The following is a 23,383-nucleotide window of genomic DNA, read 5'->3' on the forward strand; positions in this document are numbered from 1 at the left end:
TGGATACTTTAATGATAACCTAGAAGGTGCTTGCCATTTCAGTGTTGTTGACTGTGCTAAGCAATTCTCACATATACCTATGGTTCCAAAAGAAAAAAAAAGACAGCTCTGACTATAGCCTTTGGTCTTTTTGGCCTCCAAAATGCTGCACAAACCTGGCTGCGTTTCATGCGTGAGGTCCAGCATGGCCTTCCATTTGTGCTCTGCTGCTTGAAGAACATGTTTGTGTTCTCAAAAACCAAATAGGAGCACATTAAGCATCTGTATACTTTGTTCAAAAGATTAGATTGCTACAGTATTAGGATTAATAAGGACAAATGTGTCTTTTGCAAAAGAAGATGTAAAGTTTCTTGACTACACTATATCATGTCATGGTATCTAAACATTTCCTGAAAAAGTGACAGATATTGTAAACAGGCCAACTCCTTCTACATTTAAAGGCCTTAGACTTTCTTGGATACGTTAAATTATTGCAGAAGGCTCTTGACACATTGGCAGAGCTGCAGGAGCCACTTAACAAACTGCACACTGATAAAAACACATCCAGCAGCAGGATGGTTCCATGGACTTCTGAAGCTACATTTGCACATAACATTGACCTATAAACAGCACTGGTGAATGCTATGTGGCAGACTAAAGTGGATGATCGATATGGAGAAAGTGGAATCATTGATTCATGAACAGTTGTGATATAAAAACTAAATTTATCTTTGCATTGGACAAAATTAGTTATGTTGTATGAATAATATTGTTAGTTGCAGTATTTCAATAAACATTCATGCTGCTTTTCCACAGATAATCTTTGTTTTCTATGTTTCCACAACTAGTGGGTCAGGAATGGGTTGGTATGACTATTTCTGTAAAGAACTTATCATTAAAGGGTATTGAGCTATGACTTTTCAGGAATAATATATTGTACACAGTTAAACAATGATCTTTTACTAAATCTGACAATGTCTAGATTAAATACTTAAGCTCCAAATGGCTTTGGGGTATTAGCTATCTGATCTTATGCCACTTTCTCAGGTTAGGCACGCTTCACAGTAATTAGTCTACAGCAAAGGATACTGTTACTCATATGTAACTTAACTGAGACTTTAGTAAAGAATGAGAATAGTTTGACTGCATTCTCTACACAAGTGTAAAGGGTACAGAAATTTCAAGGCAGTTAGTTATTTTGTTACCTCAATTGATTATAAATTTTAAATTGCTCTTTACAAAATATTCACTAAGGTTACAGGTAGTAAAATAATGAGCCTTTTTGCTGTTAGTATTGATATATACAATATTATTACTATCTGATAATTTTGTTAAACACATGTAGGCTAACACTTATACAGCTCCAGATGCACTAAAATTAATCTTTTAATTAGATATGACTTCTGTGACAGCTTTTCTTCACTAAAATAATTAATTGTAATGACACTTAAATCCCTCATTAACCTTTACAGCATTGATGAGCCTTCAGCAACCAATGAGGGGTTGACTTTTTGCCTTAGAAAGTGGAAGATCATTGGTTTATGAAACATTACAGTCACTTCACAGGAGATTAAACCTGTGTTCCAGTCTAAGGCCTGAATTTGGCAGCTTTATCTTTTGCAGGGAATCACAAAGATCCCAAGTTTGAGTCTTGCTCCTGCACACAACTTCAATCTACCAGGAAGTTTCATATCAGGGTACACTTTGTTGCACAGCGAAAAATTCATTCTCAATATTACAGTCAGATAAAGATGAACTCCAAAATGGAGCACAAATTTCATTTTGGAATGTAAATACAATTGTCTTTATAGAATGTAACTGTAACTGAGAAAGTATGAATCAAGACCCATCACTCAGAGATGACTGTAAAGAATATGGAAAGGATAAACTGCTACTCGCCACATAGTTGAGCTGCAGACAGGCTCAAAGAAAAAGGCTGCTGAACATATAGCCATTTGGACAAAAGAAGTCCTTCTTCTGAAGTAGAAAACACACACACATTCCCACGAGCATAACTCACATACACATGGCCACTGTCTCCCAGTACAGGGGCCTGTGTGTAACTCAGTGACTCTTCTATGTGGTGAGTAGTAATCTATTCTTTTCATATAGCTGTTATCCAATTGTTAGATGAGTGACAATAAAAAAACACATTTTTGATGAGTACTGAAGTTAGGTGCACCATTAATTATCAGTACTTCCATGGACAATGAATATATTAACACATAAATTGTTTAGGGACTAACTCATGAATCACAGTCAGACACGAGTAATTTGAAATGCAGATCCTTCAATAAATAATAATGAAAACTTCTAAAAACTCAAGCATTCTCATTAACTTCACTAATAGGAATAGTGTCTTATTTGTACCAAAATACTGAGACATTAACACCACAAGTAATTTGCAAGGAGATTAAAAATATCCAAAATATTAATGGCATACAATGTGTGAACTGGATAATCAAAATGAATAAACAGTAGCAATAAGCAGTGAAATACAACCATATTTGTGTTTCAAGTAGCCCAGACATTCAAGTATGTATGGGCAATATTCATAAAAATTACAATAAACATGTAAATTTATTTGGGGAAAAAAAATCTTCATACTATTCTACATAGAGGGAAAGAACATTTTTTTTCACATTTCTATAGTGTGCCAGCATCATAACCAATACTGTTTATATTTGCAAAAATAGACCTACTGATGATCTGAACAGGAGTTTTTCAGTTTCATGAAGTAGCCAGGATAAAACATTCTACATTTAGTGCTCTTCTTTGCAAACGAGATAATTCATCCTTAGCTGCTAGGTGGAGATATTCAATTTACAATATCTGAGGACAGTTGATGATTACCACTGAACATTTACATCAATTTATCTATTAGAGTTCATCTATTTTGTGTTCTTTTTTGATCAGCATTTGTGGTTCCAAAATTCCTAAGGAATCCCAGAACTCTCGATTCCCAAGATCATAACTTGTTGCTGCCGCAATGTCACTGTATCCAGAAATTTGCAGATAGTCAATATCCTTAGCATTTCCTCTTACAGCTGGCCAAGTGATATTTCTCTTTTTTGATGTTGAATCCCTATAACATATACAATGAAAGAGATTTAGTAATATTATAACTTTTTTATGAAATGTTAACTAATTCTGGATCTTTCAGTGTCTAATAAAATATAGAGCTTAATAAACAGTGGTAGTGGTAAGTTCATATGGGACCAAACTGCTGAGGTCATCAGTCCCCAGGCATACACACAACTTAATCTAGTTTAAACTAACTTACGTCAAGGATAAAACACACACCCATGCCCAAGGGAGGACTCGAACCAGCGACAGGGGAAGCCATGCGAACTGTGGCAAGGTGCCTGAGACCGCGTAGTCACCCTGCATAGCCAGCTTAATAGAATTTTGGACAGTATAGAGTAGTTATTCAATTAATTAGAAATTACAATTCCATTTCTTATTGAAAATAAATTCCATTCCACTCAGTGAAAACTAACTTGTACTTCTTCATTCACAGCTGAAGTGTAGGTACATCTCTATGTGATCCATATTTGCCTAATTTTATCTCTATAGGCTCCATAGGGTAGATGTCTTTGAGGCTACAGAATATCCATTGCGTCTGCTCAGAAAGATGGTTCTTGGAGGTTTTTTAAGCAGGTTCTTATGATGTCTAGAGTGTCTTTCTTCAAGTGTCTGTCAGTTAATATTTTTTCAACAATTCTGTTACACCCTCAACTATTTGTAGCCTACATTTGCTTCACCTATAACTGAACCTATGTTCTTGTTCTACATTATGTGTCTACAAAGTTTTCTGACCAAACAATTATATGACATGACTGACTCTAGTGTCACTCAGTACTTTGTAGTCAAAGGATACCACACTTCTAACTTTTAAGAGATATCATACAAATGTGCCTGTAAAATTTTTAATAATGACATAAATGTCTGATCTTCAGGGTTCGAGGGTTCGAAATGCTTCTAAATGGCTCGTCATCAGACACGTGATTTTTAAATGAGAGTCAAACGCTTTGTGATTTAATAAATTCACGGTCCATTCTTGTACGTAATTCAACTTACGTAAAAGGATATTTACTTTGAAAGTAACGCTTTTCAAACCATCAATCGTAATATTTTCCCGCGACCTGTTACAAATAGGTTCGTTTTAGGAGTTGCCAGAGAGCTCAGGTAACAGGCGACACCGCGCTTGGGTAGGTATCATGACGTAGGAAGCCCGTATGTACGTACGTGTAAAAGATCATCAATGACAGATGATACTGCAAGAGCATCGGAATTTCGTGAACCATATTAAAATGTGCACATTTAAAGTGCATACTTAAAGGCACACTCGTATGTCCAGATTCCCAATGAAGTACCGTAGACCCCGACCTGATATTAAGCTTTTAAGTGTGGTTTTCAGGATGTAAATTTTCTTGGAGCACCAGTACTGTATTATATCATGTTTGGTTCTTTATTATGGCATAATGCCATACGTGCTAGAAAATGAAAACGTGCACTTGAAATGCAGCGAACAGTTGAAACTGTACTGTGGAATTAAACATTTCGTTTCAGATACATTGACTGCCTCTGCGGAATAGATTAGCAAAAGTCAAATTTCTTTAGCAAACAGACAAAAATAACTTCATTGTTCCGCAAGGCGATTAATGCTTGACTGTCAGAAAGGTGGAAATAAAATCAAATCTGACACTAATGACATATTTCAGCCTTTAGTAATTATGTGAATGTGTTTTAATTCACTTGATAGCTCCCGGCCACGGATATCAGTTTTGTTTTCATTTGACGTGAGAGTAAACGAAGGGGAAACAGCAAAATCACTGAACGTAAACACGGGTCACGTGGAGACTACCCACTATAGCTCAGATTGCTCTGCGCATCAGCCCCGGATCTACGACATTTGCGAACCAGGTCAATACTAAAAAAAATCGAATTTTCAAAATATGTTCATCTTGTAGCGCACATCTTTCTGAAAAGTCTGAAACATAAAACGTATGTATTCGAGGAAATGTAAGACATATTATTTGGTCTTAAGTATGCCCAAGAGCAGTTCCATGCCTCTTCATAAAGCACTTTTCTACTGCACGTCCAAACTATATTCAGGAGAGTGGAAATTGAAATGTCCTGTGGTGCCTCTCCTGCTCCCAGTCGGCCGATTTGGCAGCCTGCCTCTCTTAAAAAAAAATCTCGCAATTAATAGCGGATGGGATTATTTGTAATCGAGAGAACAAGAACTCTTCGGAAAATCTGAACTCTTCATTGCCCATTAGTTAATAACTTGCTGTTTTGTGTGTCATAAAATTAAATATAGGATATATAAAACCAGTACTGACAAGAGATAAGCAAGAAATTACACATTTCTTCAAACCTTAGCTCCTAGCATCTTTTTCTCTCTAATCTTGCTACAGCTTTACATGGCGTGTTTTCCTTTCTGTGAAAGAATCTTTTACCTCATCAAAGTTTGTCAAACGTTTTGCTGTATGGAAAATCGAAATGTAGTTATCTAATACTGAAAAAGCTGTTAATACAAATAATACCCAAGACTGGTGTAGTTTCTCGATCTGATTACGTCTATTTTGTCACTGTCTGCTAGATAAAACAAAATAGGCCTTTCTAATACGGCAGCAATTTTGTAACACACCAAACAAACGAGACTGCTTTGGCACAAACGGTCATTTTTATAACACGACAGAATATAATCCAATAAGTATCAATATCAAATGCCTATTAGGCCTACTACAAGCAAAAAGGTTTATGTTAGGAAATAGTTTCACGTTTCATTCATATGCACCAACTTCTCTAGCATGACATCGAAAACTAGCATTACGAAATTTTTATATAAATTTGGAACTGTCTTATTCTTCCATAATTTGTGTGATGTCCTCGTTTCTTCTCCGTCCTCGTTCTAACAAACAATCCTGTCATCGCCAATTCTGTAGCTATTGCTGCCACTGTCAAAATCTGTTCGCCGATTAACTTCACTAACCCTGCCAGAATCACTGGTTTAGTTCTCCCGCAATTATTTTCCGGTTATTCGTTGTTACGAGTTCGTACAACACGTTTTCCGCGTTACTTCCATAATAGAACTTAAGCGGCTAGTAGCCGGGGACTGTACTACTGGTCCTTACTAGTGTAGCGATCTCGCCAAACATTTTCTGTCAAAACTTCATTTTCTTGGACACACCGAGAAGATAATACATAATCTTTCTCACCTGTTATTCCTGTCTGTCGTTTATTTCCATTCTGATAGTATGAATCTATGGATTTCGCTAGTAATTATAACAACGCTGATCATTCCCACACCCAATCAGCCACATAATCAGACAGCGATTGCCATTCATCCATTCGGCTTTACTCCACTCAGCTCGTATAGCCCCGTCCCCTTTTGTCTGTGGAAAGTTTATTTCTAGATGCGACGAGGATTCTCCTGACAGAGACATCACGTACACTATGCATGCATTCAAAAGTCAGCTTATGATTCATTCAGAAATCAACTTAAAATGTGTTCAAATACCAACAGAGAAGCGTTTCAAAATCATATGCCTAATTGATAGGCAAATGTGCGCTAGATGCTAGGTGCTTTGTGAAACAAGTTTTTTTCCCCTCAGGAATGTGAATTAGGCGCCCCCTTTTCCCGGAAGTATCTACAGGGTGTTTCAAAAATGACCGGTATATTTGAAACGGCAATACAAACTAAACGAGCAGCGATAGAAATACACCGTTTGTTGCAATATGCTTGGGACAACAGTACATTTTCAGGCATACAAACTTTCGAAATTACAGTAGTTACAATTGTCAACAACAGATGGCGCTGCGGTCTGGGAAACTCTATAGTACGATATTTTCCACATATCCACCATGCGTAGCAATAATATGGCGTAGTCTCTGAATGAAATTACCCGAAACCTTTGACAACGTGTCTGGCGGAATGGCTTCACATGCAGATGAGATGTACTGCTTCAGCTGTTCAATTGTTTCTGGATTCTGGCGGTACACCTGGTCTTTCACGTGTCCCCGCAGAAAGAAGTCACAGGGGTTCATGTCTGGCGAATAGGGAGGCCAATCCACGCCGCCTCCTGTATGTTTCGGACAGCCCAAAGCAATCACACGATCATCGAAATATTCATTCAGGAAATTAAAGACGTCGGCCATGCGATGTGGCCGGGCACCATCTTGCATAAACCACGAGGTGTTCGCAGTGTCGTCTAAGGCAGTTTGTACCACCACAAATTCACGAAGAATGTCCAGATAGCGAGATGCAGTAATCGTTTCGGATCTGAAAAATGGGCCAATGATTCCTTTGGAAGAAATGGCGGCCCAGACCAGTACTTTTTGAGGATGCAGGGACGATGGGACTGCAACATGGGGCTTTTCGGTTCCCCATATGCGCCATTTCTGTTTATTGACGAAGCCGTCCAGGTAAAAATAAGCTTTGTCAGTAAACCAAATGCTGCCCACATGCATATCGCCGTCATCAATCCTGTACACTATATCGTTAGCGAATGTCTCTCGTGCAGCAATGGTAGCGGCGCTGAGGGGTTGCCGCGTTTGAATTTTGTATGGATACAGGTGTAAACTCTGGCGCACGAGACGATATGTGGACGTTGGCGTCATTTGGACCGCAGCTGCAACAAGGCGAACGGAAACCCGAGGCCGCTGTTGGATCACCTGCTGCACTAGCTGCGCGTTGCCCTCTGTGGTTGCCGTACGCGGTCGCCCTACCTTTCCAGCACGTTCATCCGTCACGTTCCCAGTCCGTTGAAATTTTTCAAACAGATCCTTTATTGTATCGCTTTTCGGTCCTTTGGTTACATTAAACCTCCATTGAAAACTTCGTCTTGTTGCAACAACACTGTGTTCTAGGCGGTGGAATTCCAACACCAGAAAAATCCTCTGTTCTAAGGAATAAACCATGTTGTCCACAGCACACTTGCACGTTGTGAACAGCACACGCTTACAGCAGAAAGACGACGTACAGAATGGCGCACCCACAGACTGCGTTGTCTTCTATATATCTTTCACATCACTTGCAGCGCCATCTGTTGTTGAAAATTGTAACTACTGTAATTTCGAAAGTTTGTCCGCCTGAAAATGTACTGTTGTCCCAAGCATATTGCAACAAACGGTGTATTTCTATCGCTGCTCGTTTAGTTTTTATTGCCGTTTCAAATATACCGGTCATTTTTGAAACACCCTGTAGCTGCTTGCTGCGACTGCTTGCACAGCCAACAGCCACATTCCTGTTGACGGAAGTGGGAGAATCTACTACTCAAACGTGACTCTACTGCGCATGCGCATGAGCCCGCACGTTAACTGCTAAAACGAATCGAATGTAAACAGTTGCGACTTCACGCTCATTAGAGGCAATTTGTTGTTATGAAGCACTGCATAGTCTTCCTAAAGCCTTTGACACATTTTCAATCGGCAGACGCTTGCATGAGCACTTGTGTCGTCGCTGTATATGGCGCATTTCCTTTGCAATTTAAGTTATTTTCGTTTTTTTCTCTCGTTTATGTTTTATTGTTGAAGTATTATTCTGCAGTAGCGGGATACAGTAATAAACTTTGTTAGTGGTTCGGTTCTTACTAGTCAAAATTACAAAAATTTAACTGAAAATTAAAACAATGAAAAATTTCCGGAATTCTAAAAATGTCCCGGGTTTTTCCCGGTTTTCTCCCGGATGAAAAAAATCCCGGGTTTTTCCCGGATCTCCCGGTTGTCCTGGGTCGTAGACACCCTGCTTACGTCTCACAAAGAGTAAATTATTTGCATTTCTCTATATTAAAGGCTAGTAGTCAGTCTGTTCTAGGCTGACATCTCGTAAAGAACTAAGAATTTTTTTATGATTAGAATTTTTTCAAAGATATGTCATAAGTTGCAAAACGCCTGAGAGTGTAAGTAAAAGTAAGCTGTGTTCAACATGAAGAGCAAAAATTCTATAACACTATCTCAGGGCACACCTCATATTACTTCAATGTCTGTAGCCAACTCTCCATGTGAGATAGCATGCAGCATCCTGACAGTCAGAAAATTTTTATCCTATTACAAAACTGGTAAGATAATCCATAGAAACATAAAGTGTGACTTGTAAGTACCTCCAGGGTTTCAGAAGATGACAGCATGAAAACTACAAAAGATGTAGAAAAATGACAAATATTAGTGGGTAAAGCATTTCTCTAAATTTGGATAAGCAAAATGCATCATGATGTAGTTACAAAGTGCACCACTACCTCTTCACATCCCGCGTGTCATATGTGACACACAGAACTGGTAATATTTGTCTGAAAACAGAGTACATGTTAACACCAAAGAGACACATGCCAATAGTAGTCCCACTTCTGAGAGCTATTACAACCAATCACAGCTACTTTTATCTCTCTGTGTTGTCCGTTATTGAAGTCAGATAATGTTTATCTATCATCTGCACAAGAAGAACAGCAAAACAATGTTGAAATTCTGTTAATGGTGTGTTTTTATTCATGACCTAATTACCTTAAACCAGTGCTATTTTACTGTCACCAGACTGTTAATGTAATATTGGCCACTTGTAGCATTATAACAGAACTTCCCAAAATTGTGTTGCATGAGTTTCACATGTGTGTCATATATGACACAGTGGATTTGTATCTCATGAAGAAGTTTGCTCACTTGTAAATATTCAGCAGTAATTTGTTATCAGGTCTGGCACTTTTTACTATTTTTGAATGATAATATGTGAAGTAGCTTCAGTAATAACAATAAATATTAACAGTGGTAATACTAAAAGAATAATTACTTGATGGAAGGTAAAATAAGAAAGTCAATAAACAGTGCCAGAAGATGCAATACGTCATGAGCTGGAGAAGCCATTTGATTTTCATGAAAATCTATCATAACTTGATGTGTCAAGCAGTGTTGAGGTTGACATGACCTTTGACCAACCTATTGACATAGGACCTGTACTTTTGTCATTTCATGATGACTGATACATGATGGATCCACGATTACTTCTGCCAAATCAATGGAGTAATGCCTCTTGGTGCCATACAAGTGTGTTTGAACCCTTGTCACCTGCTCCAGATTTGAAGAAGCAACTTGGGAACGAAAAGATCATCAGCCACACAAGAACTTTATAAAGTACATCACAGCAGAGCTTTTTGAACTGATCCCCACATGTACAAGCCAGATGTCATTCATGCATACTGGCAAATCATTAAATACAGCATCTGAAGAAATAAAGGTATTTTGAAGTATCTATTAAGATGTCACAACTTAAATGATGGAAAATCCAGGATGGAATGTATTATGAAAAGGTAGTTGCTACTCACCATATAGCTGAGACACTGAGTCGCAGACAGGCACAACATAAAGAATGTTACACACACACACACACACACACACACACACACACACACACACACACCGTTGCAATCACAACTCACACACACATGAGGCAATCTCTGGCAACTGAAGCCAGACTATGACCAGCTGCAGCAGTGCATGATGGAGAGACAATTGGATGGGGGTAAGGAGGAGGCAGGGTCAGTGTGGGGGAGGGATAGCAGGGTAGGGGTTGGGGACGGTGAAGTGCTGCTGGGGAGCATGCAAGAACGATATGGAGAGAGGGTAAGGTAGCTTGGTGTAGTTGGGAGGATAGACAGAGGATGCAGGAAAGAGGTGGTAGCGGAAAAGTAGAGAAGTAAAGAGACTGGATGATTGGTGGAATAAATGACTGTGTAGTACTGGAATGGGAACAGGGAAGGGGCTAGATCAGTGAGGGCAATGACTAATGAAGGTTGAGGCCAGGAGAGTTATGGGAATATAGGATATAGGCATTACCTACAAACAAATCCGTGGTATGGCTATGGGCACCTGCATGGCACCTTCCTATGCCAAGCTATTCATGGGCCATCTAGAAGAATCTTTCCTAAACACCCAGAATCTTAAATCCTTCACCTGGTTCAGATTCACTGATGAGGTCTTTGCGACCTGGTTCAAGTGTGAGGACACACTATCCACATTTCTCTAGAACCTCAACAGCTTCTCCCCCATTCGCTTCACCTGGTCCAACTCAACCCAGAGCTAGATGCTGAGCTCCACCTCAAAGATGGCTACATCAGTACCTCTATCCATATCAAATCTACTAACCACAAGCAATACCTCCAATTCGACAGCTGACACCCATTCCATACCAAGAAGTCCCTTCCATACAGCATAACCACCTGTGGCCATCACATCTTCAGTGTCCACCGGTCCCTCTCCAACTATACTGAGGGTCTCACTGAGGCCTTTACAGACCATAGGTATTACCCCAACCTTGTAATAAACAAGTCTCTCGTGCCTCATCTTTCCAGTCACCCACCACCTCCCATAGTCTCAACATCCAGCCACAGAGGAGCAGTCCCTTTGTAACTTAGTGGCACCTAGGATAGAGGAACACTCTACAGATGTGAACAAGTGAAACTAGGAATTGCACAATATGCCATTATGGCCATGATTGAGGATATTCCAGCCACAATTATTTTGGACACAGGTGTGTCAGTCAATGTACACAAAGCAAAATGTAGTGTGAGGAGGGCTATGCAAGAGGTGTTCAATGAATTCGAAAGTAAAGTTCTATGTACTGACTTGGCAGAAAATCCTAAGAAATTTTGGTCTTATGTCAAAGCGGTAGGTGGATCAAAACAAAATGTCCAGACACTCTGTGACCAAAATGGTACTGAAACAGAGGATGACAGACTAAAAGCTGAAATACTAAATGTCTTTTTCCAAAACTGTTTCACAGAGGAAGACTGCACTGTAGTACCTTCTCTAGATTGTCACATAGTTGACAAAATGGTAGGTATCAAAATAGAGGACAGAGGGATAAAAAAACAATTAAAATCGCTCAAAAGAGGAAAGGCCGCTGGTCCTGAGGGGATACCTGTTTGATTTTACACAGAGTACGCAAAGGAACTTGCCCCCTTCTTGCAGCAGTGTACCGTAGGTCTCTAGAAGAGCGTAACATTCCAAAAGATTGGAAATGCAGAACTATAGACCTATATCTCTAATGTTGATCAGTTGTAGAACTTTGGAATACATATTATGTTCGAGTATAATGACTATTCTGGAGACTAGATATCTACTCTGTAGGAATCAGCATGGGTTTAAAAAAATAAGACAACCGTGTGAAACCCAGCTTGCGCTAATCATCCACGAGACTCAGAGGGCCATAGACATGGGTTCCCAGGCAGATGCCGTGTTTCTTGACTTCCACAAGGTATTTGATACAGTTCCCCACAGTCGTTTAATGAACAAAGTAAGAGCATATGGACTATCAGACTAATTATGTGATTGGATTGCAGAGTTCCTAGATAACAGAATGGAGCGTGTCATTCTCAATGGAGAGAAGTCTTCCGAAGTAAGAGTGATTTCAGGTGTGCCACAGGGGAGTGTTGTAGGACTGTTGCTATTCACAATATATATAAATGACCTTGTGGATAACATCAAAAGTTCACTGAGGCTTTTTGTGGATGATGCTGTAGTATATTGAGAGGTTGTAACAATGGAAAATTGTATGGAAATGCAGGAGGATCTGCAATGAATTGATGCATGGTGCGGGGAATGGCAATTGAATCTCAATGTAGAAAAGTGTAATGTGCTGCAAACACATAAAGAAAGATCCTTTATCATTTAGCTACAATATAGCAGTTCAGCAACTGGAAGCAGTAAATTCCATAAATTATCTGGGAGTAGGCATTATGAATGATTTAAAATGGAATGACCAGATAAAATTAATCGTCAGTAAAGCAGATGCCAGACTGAGATTCATTGGAAGAATCCTAAGGAAATGCAGTCCGAAAACAAAGGAAGTAGGTTACAGTACACTTGTTCGCCCACTGTTTGCACTGGTGTGGGATCCATACCAGATAGGGTTGACAGAAGAGATAGAGAAAATCCAACGGAGAGCAGCGTGCTTCATTACAGGATCATTTAGTTATCACAAAAGCATTATAGAGATGATAGATAAACTTCAGTGGAAGACTCTGCAAGAGAGCCGCTCAGTAGCTCGGTATGGGATTTTGTTGAAATTTCGAGAACATATCTTCACCGAGGAGTCAAGCAGTATATTGCTCCCTCTTACATAATCTCGTGAAGAGACCATGAGGATAAAATCAGAGAGATTAGAGCCCACACAGAGGCATACCAACAATCTTTATTTCCACGAACAATACGAGACTGGAACAGAAGGGAGAACCGATAGAGGTACTCAAAGTACCCTCCGACACACACCGTCAGGTAGCTTGCGGAGATGGATGTAGATGTAGATGTAGAATGTGATCACAACAAGCTTTTTTAATAAAGTATCAGATAACCCAAGCTCAAATATTAGAGCACTTGCCCGCAAAATGTAAAGGTCCCGAGTTCAAGTCTCGGTCTGGCACACAGTTTTAATCTGCCAGAAAGTTTCATATCAGTGCACACACCGCTGCAGAGTGAAAGTCTCATTCTGGAAACATTCCCCAGGCTGTGGCTAAGCCATGTCTCCGCTATATCCTTTCTTTCAGGTGTGCTAGTTCTGCAAGGTTCGCAGGAGAGCTTCTGTAAAGTTTGGAAGGTAGGAGATGAGATACTGGCCGAAGTAAAGCTGTGAGGATTGGGCATGAGTCGTGCTTGGGTAGCTCAGATGATAGAGCACTTGCCCGCGAAAGGCAAAGGTCCTGAGTTCGAGTCTCGGTCCGGCACACAGTTTTAATCTGCCAGGACGTTTCCTATCAGCACACACTCCGCTGCAGAGTGAAAAGCTCATTCTGGAAACCAAGATGATGGTCTTTCCAGCACACAACTGGAACATTGTTGTAGCAGTAGGCATGCGACCAAGAAAAGTAAGAATACAGACTCAGATAATAGACTAGAAAACACAATTACTTAATGCACCATTTCTAGTAGTTGAAAGATTGTATTCTGGATCCTGACTTTATTTGTGAGGACAAAAAATTGACTTCTCTACAGGCAAAGTTTTTTACTGATTGATGGAGACAGAACTCAGGCTGAGTTGTTATGGATGGATGGTAGCCACAAACAATTCTGCCAACATTTATGGATCAATTTTATTTTCGAAGAACATCCCAGGACACAAAAGCTTCTGGTGCATGTTATTAAGGTACTTGGAGCCACAACACTAGTATTGCAAATATATCAGAGCCATAGAACTTTACCAACCAGCAAAAGCAACAGCTATTTGGCCTCTTGACACGATATTCACAAGAGTTTGAGGAGAAGCTTGAAATAATATGAGTATATAAATGTCATCTGGAAGTTTTTCCATGTTAAACTTTCTGCCATATCTTCTATCCCTTCCTGTGTCCACAAAATAAAGCTGTAAACAAAGAAAGTACAGGAAAGTTCAAGTGAGTCTAAACAGAACCATTTGCCAGTCCCTATTGTAGTCCACTCTTAGTGGGACTGAAGTCAAGAGGAAAGACATGACTTATTCTCAGTACCAATTGTCATATACAAAATCATAATACCCATGAGTACTCATACAGAAAACATCAAAGAATCAATAAAAACATTTCATGGACTTTGATATCATAAGAATTGATCTAAAACCTTTATATTGGCAGGTGCCTCTACCAACATAATAGAGGAAGTATACCACCTTTCTGCAGGATACAGTTATCAAATCCAGGCTCAGTGTTATTTCAGTAGTGTTTATTTCTGCGCTGGACTCAGTCCTAGGGGTAGAACTGAGGAGTCAGTTGACCTTATTTGTAGATAATTTACTGATGATGACCTGTCATGGGGAGAACATATTTGTGTGTTAACCATGGTACTGAGAACATTCCTACAGGTTGGAATAACTGCAAACCTGCAGAAGTCTGTGACAAAGCAAGCTGGGATAATTTTAATTCCCCTGTTGTTTTGCCATCTGCCTCCCTTAATTTCGTTTTTTCACTTTTTACAATTTACCATTAACATATGTGAATATAATCTATCTTTTTGTAAAAGAGAAAGGTTGGTCCTCAGTTCTAAATGACTTAACATCAGATCTAAATTTGTGCTTAGTTTTATGTATGTAATTGATTTTATAATTTATTTTGACTGTTCCTAGTTAGTATCTTTTGTTATAGGGTGAAATTAGTAATTGTTTTGTAACTTAAATCCTATCGTTGACATACAAACAGATATAAATTCTGTACTAATTATAAACATTTGGAAGACAAAATACTAGTAATCTTAAAGTACGTCAATGGTGCTCTCACAGTGTATACTTCTGAAAAGTCCCATCCTTTTGTTGGATTGCCTTATGGTGTTTATTAAGTCCTTGGCTAAAGCCATAATATGCTTCATAGATGTAAGATGATGGAGATTGTCAACTGCCAAGTCTAAACTGTGACCAGTGCAGTGCACATAATGTGCTTTTGGTTATATATCCAAAACTAAGCTTTTTAGTCCTTTGAACTTACCTCTCATAATCAAGGCACCATCATAGCACTGTCCTCTTAAGTTATCCATTGACAAATCAAGACGAGCAGAAATGTCTTTTAAAATACTAAACAGAGTTTGTCATTCAGTGTTGGGGGTCTCGTATAGGCCAATAAAGTCTTCATTGATAACTAAGAAATCATCATCAGTATGAAAACAAAATGTTGTTTGTGAATCGAAGAATCACTTGTTTCATCAACCATAATAGAAAACTGTTTAGTCTTCTTGATTGAAGCCAATACCTTTCTCAACACAGACTTTCCTAGTATATCAATGATCATTTTGAATATCGTGGGACATCCACTTATACCTCGAACACCCTAACCAATCTTTAAACTCATGTATGTCATTCTTTTGGAGTTCCAACAATTGAAAAAAGAATTGAGTTTACATCTTCGTGCCCTCTAATTGCTAGTCCTCGTCAGCATAGAAATTGAATGGTAGTAAAAATTGTCTCAAGAGCTAAATGGTCTTTCTTCGTATTGCTGTCTAACTGTTCATTCAATTGGGAGGCCACACTTCAGTTAGTGATAGAATTTAGTTTCAGAACATCTTCTTTATGCGTAAACATATTTTCATGAAGATGGAATTTTTCTAAAGCCTTTTTCCAGTTAGAAAACTCTACAGAAGTAAATGCATCTTCTTTTTTTGAAGGAAATTGTAATAGATTTTTAGCATCTGCCTCTTTGCAGGTTTTGCAAAAACTTTTTCGGTAGATGCTTCATATTCTAGCCATGTATATTTGATCAACCAAGACTTCTGAAATGATCTTCATTTACTAGATTGTCCAGGTTTTGGCTGTGAATGGTTCTCTCTTGAGGACGACGAAGCAATTGATGACACAATAATTTTTGGAGGTTGACTTGCAGTATCATTGACTTCCAAGAGCGCCTATTTGGTAATAAATTTATCCATTGCAAACTTAAATCACAATACACTAAGAGACTAAAGTAAACGAATAAAATATAGTCCTATAAAATAGTCCACTAGACACTAAAGTCGGAACACTAAACATATCTGCAGCATGCACTGAACGAAACTATCCACACTGAATGACTGTGACGGCAGGGTGGGATTTATATAACTGCGGCGTCATAACGTCTCAAAGCATCAAGACAATGCAAGGTGGAGGGTTCCAGGCACTTCTGCTCTGGTCCTTTTGATGTCACCACAGCTGCAGCGCTGGCCTGCCGGAACAAGACTTTACCTGAAGATCCGCGCACCAGGATTAATCCTAAGGGGGCCCTCAGCACCGAAACGCTATCATGATTCACAACACTCATTTTCAGTAAACCTGCTTACTACCATAATAATTATTTGTTTTAACTCATTACTGACTGTATTTTAAAAGGTAACTATTGTCAAACAAGGAAAATAAAAAATTTCAACATAATTTTGTGATTTCACAAAGCATAATATAACTAATAATATTCTTAAATTATTGGGGGGGGGGGAGGGGCTCCATCCTCTCCCCCCATCCCCAAATGAATTTTTGTGGGGGCTTGGGACCCCTCGGGCCCCATGGAGTCAGTGCTTGCGTATGTATACTGACAAACTATGAATCAAATCTTAGACGATGTTCACGTTATGTGTGGGGGCCACTTTGGTGTAATTGAATGTGTTAATAAACTATGTACTTACAACTATTTTCTAGACCTTTGCAGAAAGATACAGAGAACCTTGAAAACCTGCACCCTATGTCAAAAGGCTAAGCCTGATAACTGAGGCGGCAGAGGTCTTTTACAAGCCTTAGTACCAGATAAGCCATCAGGAATCATATCTGTGGATGTCTGTGGTGTACTAACAAGAGCATGTGGAGGATGCAAATATGTTGTGGCATTCTATGACCTATTCACTAAATGTCTGAAGCTATACCTAATCAAAACTTTCACAAGTCCACCAAATCTGAACAGACTACTTAATGATTATATCTAGTGTGGGCAAGTCATGTGCTCTGCTGTCTGATAATGCAACTCATTTTACGTTAGCCACAGAGAAACACTTTGGGGCAGGACCAGATGACCAAAATATTGACTTTATCATATCACTTAGAGATCAGCCCAGTCAGAAGGATGTTTCACAAACTAAATAAATTCATGAGAACTTATTGTCACAATCAGCAAATATTATGGATCAGTTATATTAAACCATCTGAGGGAATAGTGAACCTCCTAGCTCATTAATCAACACATTACACTTCAGCTGAGTTAATACCTCACAGGAGAGAGCATAATGAATGGTTTGATAAAATTCCAAGGATGCCCAAAGATGAAGATCAGTGGGAAGAGAAAAACAGAAAAACACTGGTAAATCTGATAGATGAAGTGGTCAGAAGAAAGTATTATTATGCCAAAAGGATTGTTAGGATACAAAGATGTCAAGTAAGTGAGAAAGGGCTATTGAAAACTCTTCCATACTCATTGCCTTTGAATAAGAGAAACAGGAATTTGGGATTGTTGTACATTAGACCATTTGAGATTCTTGTAATTCCAAATCTCAGTGTTTGGTTACTAGGGTACCCAGACAGTCATAGAATTAAAGGACACTTTCCACATTGAAGAAAAAAAAGTATTATTCTTGATGGAAATAGAGTACATTATTGTGTACCATAATATCAGTTACATATATGATCCTGTACCCATTATCAATCAAGAAACAAAGGAATTGTGACATGCAGCTGCTAGTGGGCACTGATTTACATCAATGGGGAAAGTGGAAAATTTGTGCCAGACCAGGTCTTGAACAGGGGTCTCCTACTTACCAGGCAGGTGATCTGACCACTGAGCCATCCTGACACAGTGCTCAATGCAAATGCATGGACTACCCTAGCATGGTTTCCATCAGACCAAATTATCAACTTATATGCACACTACTGATGTAGTGAACCTGTCCATTATCCTCATTACTTGCAGAATTTCACTGATTCCTGTAACAGTTCAAGAGTGGTGTGCACTAGCATTGAAGGGATCACTGGGCAGTCTTATCTTAATTATATGGGAGGTGTCTGTCCTTTCACACATGTCTGAAAGGAACACCATTTTCATCTTGCAGCCATTATCAATCAAGACACAAAGGTCTTATGACATGCAGCTGCTAGTGGACATTGATTTATGTTAACAAGGAAAGATGGAAATTAGTGCTGGACCATGATTCAAATCTGGATCTCCTGCTTACTAGGCAGATGCTCTGACCAATGAGCCATCTGGACCCAGTGGTCATCACAACTGCACTGACTACCCTAGCACACCTCCCATCAGACCCAAATTCTCAACTTATCTTCGCTCTACTTATGTTGTGTCCCAGATCATTATCCTCATTCCTCATAGCATTTCACTGACTCCTATAAGAGTTAAAGAGTGGTGTGCATCTGCACTGAAGGGATCATTGGCCAGTCTCATCTTAATTATATATGTGGTGTATATTCTTTTGGACATGTTTGTTTATTCAGTGATTCTACAGTATATTGAGGGGCTGCCGGCCAGAGTGGCAGAGTGGTTCTAGGCACTACAGTCTGGAACCGCGCAACCGCTACGGTCGCAGGTTTGAATTCTGTCTCGGGCATTGATGTTTGTGATGTCCTTAGGTTAGTTAGGTTTAAGCAGTTCTAAGTTCTAGGGGACTGATGACCTCAGAAGTTAAGTCCCATAGTGCTCAGAGCCACTTGAATCATTTTTGAGGGGCTCTATCATGCTGAATAACATATTTAGGTGTGACAAGAATCTCTTCAAGTAGGAATAGTAACTTGATTTACTTAACAAAGTCATCTTTCCACTAGATTAGTAACCAATTTTCAATGTCAAGGTAATGTCAAATCACTACAATATAATTTACTTAATTCTGTAGTTGACATTTTGTTATGAGTCTTAATTAGTTCTGTTCCATAATTACCATTATGGAGAACAACTTTGAGGGTTCTGGAACATGTCAAGGTATAAATTATCCAAGAAAACATGTCAAAACTAATTGCATTTGCTGTATTAACAGTTAACTACAAACTCATAACATAAGGTGTGTCAAATCTTTCATGTGAAAATTATACAGACTGTAGAGGAGCCCAAAACCAAATATTTTAAGATAAACAACCAATGGCTGGAAATGAATATTTAAAGTGGTTGTGAGGTCTTGAATGAGCTACACATATGAAGCACCCATCTGTAATTTGGCTACATTTCATAAAAAAAAACATCTATCTGCTGCATAGATTTAAGTGGTAAATCTTGAAAAACAATGCTCACTCATCTGCAATGTGCACACAGAGTAGTTTTCCAGTCTTCACAATTCATGACTGGATGTCAAAGTTGAAGCGTTATTCAAAACAGAATCTCACAGACATGTGTTTAATGAATGGTATATCATGATGTGGTGTTCAGTAAACTGAACAAATGTACAGAGAATTGTTTCACAGAAGGTGTCATCCCAATCAAAAGAAATTCTTCACTGATGTTAGAAATGTATGATAAACAGTGTCATTCAAAACACTAAGATATGACGTAGTTCTCAAACAATAATTGTCATGTAGTAAATTTGAGTAGATGGTTAAAGAAATAATATTAATCAATGAGCAACTGTAAATTTACCTTGTTCTTAGAAGAATACAGAGTGGAGATACTGGCAGAACAGCAATAGCCTGCTAGTATAAACAATACGTTCAAGCAATGAGGCAAAATGATTTTGAAGCCAGGGAATGCCCAGTGTAGTAATATAGTGCCAAATCTCTTGTGATTTATGTTGTTTATATATGAGCCTCTATCAACTGATCTGGTGTTCTGATCTGCCACAGTAACCTTATCTGGAGTGATGAAAATCTGTATGCAAACTTGTGTGTTAGTTTGTCAAAAATTATTCTCCACCCACCTGCAGCCTACATTTATACAAGATTAACTAATAGGACTTTACCTGTGTTTGCTGCCTCCTAGTTTAAATGGTGCATATTATCTGGCATTCATTGGGGAATAATATCAGTCTTGGAACTTTTTTAACATTTTGGATGGATGGTGTATAATAATTTGATTAATCTCCTATATATTAAGTACAACATTATGTAAAGGAACTTAACAAAATTCTCATTTTAAACTGCTACATTCTCCTCATTCTTTCACCTGCTAAGATGTTATTAGAATAGCATCTGCAATAGAAAACAAGTTGTTGAATTTTTACTTTTACAAAGTTGTTACTGTTTGCTTGCTGTTGCTTTCATAATATTTTTCATGATTAGATCAATAATCATTCAACTCATAATGTAAGAAAATAAGCCTGTTTTGAGCTAACATTGCTGCTCATTATGCTACTAAAAAGTATTTTCAATCCTTGAAGCTATGTGATTCAGATAACTTCGAGAAGTCATTGCTGATAAAGACATATATCTATCTTATTTCGGAGCTACCTAGGCTTCAAGCTTCACACTTTAAACCTTTCAGCAGATTTTCAGAGTGATGACAATAGGATCATTCATCCTGGTGTTTGTTAAGGCTAGAGCAGCAATAGTAAAGTGACAAACAAGTAATTTCACAATGAAGTAAATGGATGAAAGTAAAATGAAGGAGCATATGATAACATCAACATACTTGTAACATATGTCAAATGGGATGAGAATTTAGTCAGAATGAGTGGCTGGAATGTGTTACCAGTGATGGTAGTAACAGAAAATAATGGTAGAGACCAGTCTCAGGAAGCAAAATAAGGTAGGAGGAAGAGTAATTGGATTCTGGGCAGGACACTAGTTATGAAGGAAAAATGCATAAAAGGTGCCCTGAGTATCAAAGAATATATATGCCATAACCACTGAAATTTTCCTGGCATATTTCTTCTTCTAATAATTTTTGGGTGCACAGCTAGCCCTGCCTACATTCTGCCATGAAATTTTCGCCCAGAGGCATCTGGCCATCTTCAGGTGAGTAGACAACTACTGAAGAGCTCCAGTGCATTCACAGCATTTGTACTGAATCTCGCACATGCGAAATGTGCTGGCATCTTTCGGTGCACAAGTCAGGTTATGACAGGCATTAGACAGCCAAGTTGTGCGTGCTGGAGTTGTGTTTGCTGCCCTCAGCGATGGAAAGGAGAGATGATCTAATCATTGAGTATCGAATGACTCCATTGATTCTGTTGTAGCTGGATAAATTTAATTATAGGATTCCAGTTTTTATCCAGTTGAAAGCCACTGCCACATTTTATAAGGTTATCAGCAAGACATATTTCTACTGATTCTTTAATTAGTGAACCCTAAAAACTGGAAACAGGAGCTAAAAACTTTGTGCTACTGTATTCCATTGAATGTCCCATAGTGTTCTGCTGCTGCTGATTTTGACAGTTGCTGAAGATGGATGTATATTTTGTGTTCTGTACAACACTCCTGGACAGTTCATGTTGTTTGACCTACATACGCAGCAGCACACTTGCAGGAAATTTTGCAAATGCTTTCCTCTTTTAGTTGTATGTCATCTTTAATGGATCCAACTACAGCCAAGTTCTTTGCTGGTGGATGGAAGATAAGCTTTATTTTATTTTTCCCAAGCAATCTGCCCATTTCAGAAGACAAATTCCCAGCATATGGAAGGAACACAGTTGATTTTGCAATCATCATCAGTGTTCTCAGTGCTTTGCATCTTGATATTAAAGCTATGCATGGCCTTCCTTATTTGGCATGGAGTGTCCAAATGTTCTAATTCTGCATGGAGGTTCTCATCACCTGATATTATGTGTGCCCGATGCATTAAGGTACTAAGAACTCTGGCAGTTTATGCAAGGTGATGGGAGCTAGACACCTGGAGATATAGATCTGTGTGCGTGGGGTTTCACTACACAGACTGTCCCAGTGACCCATCATTCTTATGGCTTACTAGCATGGCTTGAATGCGTAAAGTCCCATCTTTCTCAATTTCTATTGTAAATGCGATGTTCTCATGTAATGAGTTCAAGTGACAGAAGAATTTCTCCAGTTTTTGTCTGCCAGGAAACCATACAGCAAAAGTATCATCAACATAATTCCAGAAAAACATGGTCTTTAAAACAGTAGGCTTAATTGCTTTCTCCTCAAATTCTTCCATAAAAAGATTAGCCAGCACAGGGCTCTCCATAATGAAGATATCGGTTTGTTTGATGAATTTGTTGTTAAATAAGAAGTAGATTGAGGAGAGTATGTTCTAACAATTTTAGCTCCAGTTTCCAGTTTTTGGGATTCAGTAATTAAAGAATCAGTGGAAATAGCCTTGCCAATAATCTTATAAATTGTGACCATGGCTTTCAACTGGATAAAAATTGTAATCTTATAATTAAAATTATCCAATCACAATGGAACCACTGGAGTCATTTGGTACTCCATGTTAGATCATCTCTCACTTCCACCTCTGAGGGCAGCACACACAACTTGGCTGTCCTGTGCATGTCATCACCTGATGCAATTGCTGAAAGACACCAGCACATTTCACATGTGTGAGATTCGGCATAAATACTGTGGATGCACCTGGGCTCTTCAGTAGTTGTCCACTCATCTGAGGATGGTCAGACATTTATGGGCAATAATATCACGGTAGGATGGTGATGGGATGTGGCTGCATACCTGAAAATTATTAAAAGAATATATATTATTGATAATACTTTGGTAAAATAAAGAGAATCAAACGCATTCCAGGTGTTCAGCCGTGTTTCTATTTCTATTACCACACATTATTTTAAAGACCAACTAGGTACCTTCTTCATCTACTGTGAAAATTGAAATACAAACTCAGATGAATGAATGTAGGAAAGAGTGTCATGAAATGGAAAATGACTTTTCTAATTTAAGAAGTTGAATATATTATAAAAAAAATAGCTAATAAATGTGTGGTAGCACAGATTAACAAGGAAAAAGTTTTCAATAAAAAAAATGCTTGTCAACATCCAGAAATGTAAAGCTGGAGAACAAAACAGAGAAATAAAGAGCTATGTTTGGAGCATAGCTCTC

General features: G+C 38.6%; 1 protein-coding gene across 1 annotated transcript in view; it reads right to left on the bottom strand.

The window, feature by feature from the left end:
* Positions 1-995: 995 nt before the first annotated feature.
* Positions 996-23,383, bottom strand: part of LOC126113877 (venom carboxylesterase-6-like) — a 199,815-nt gene continuing 177,427 nt past the window's right edge. Inside the window, exon 9 of the mRNA XM_049915021.1 lies at positions 996-3,064. Coding sequence (XP_049770978.1) covers positions 2,860-3,064 — 205 coding nt within the window. The 3' untranslated portion in view covers positions 996-2,859. The remainder of the gene's footprint in view (positions 3,065-23,383) is intronic.

The sequence above is a fragment of the Schistocerca cancellata genome, chromosome 1, assembly GCF_023864275.1.
Source record: "Schistocerca cancellata isolate TAMUIC-IGC-003103 chromosome 1, iqSchCanc2.1, whole genome shotgun sequence".
Classification (NCBI taxonomy): domain Eukaryota; kingdom Metazoa; phylum Arthropoda; class Insecta; order Orthoptera; family Acrididae; genus Schistocerca; species Schistocerca cancellata.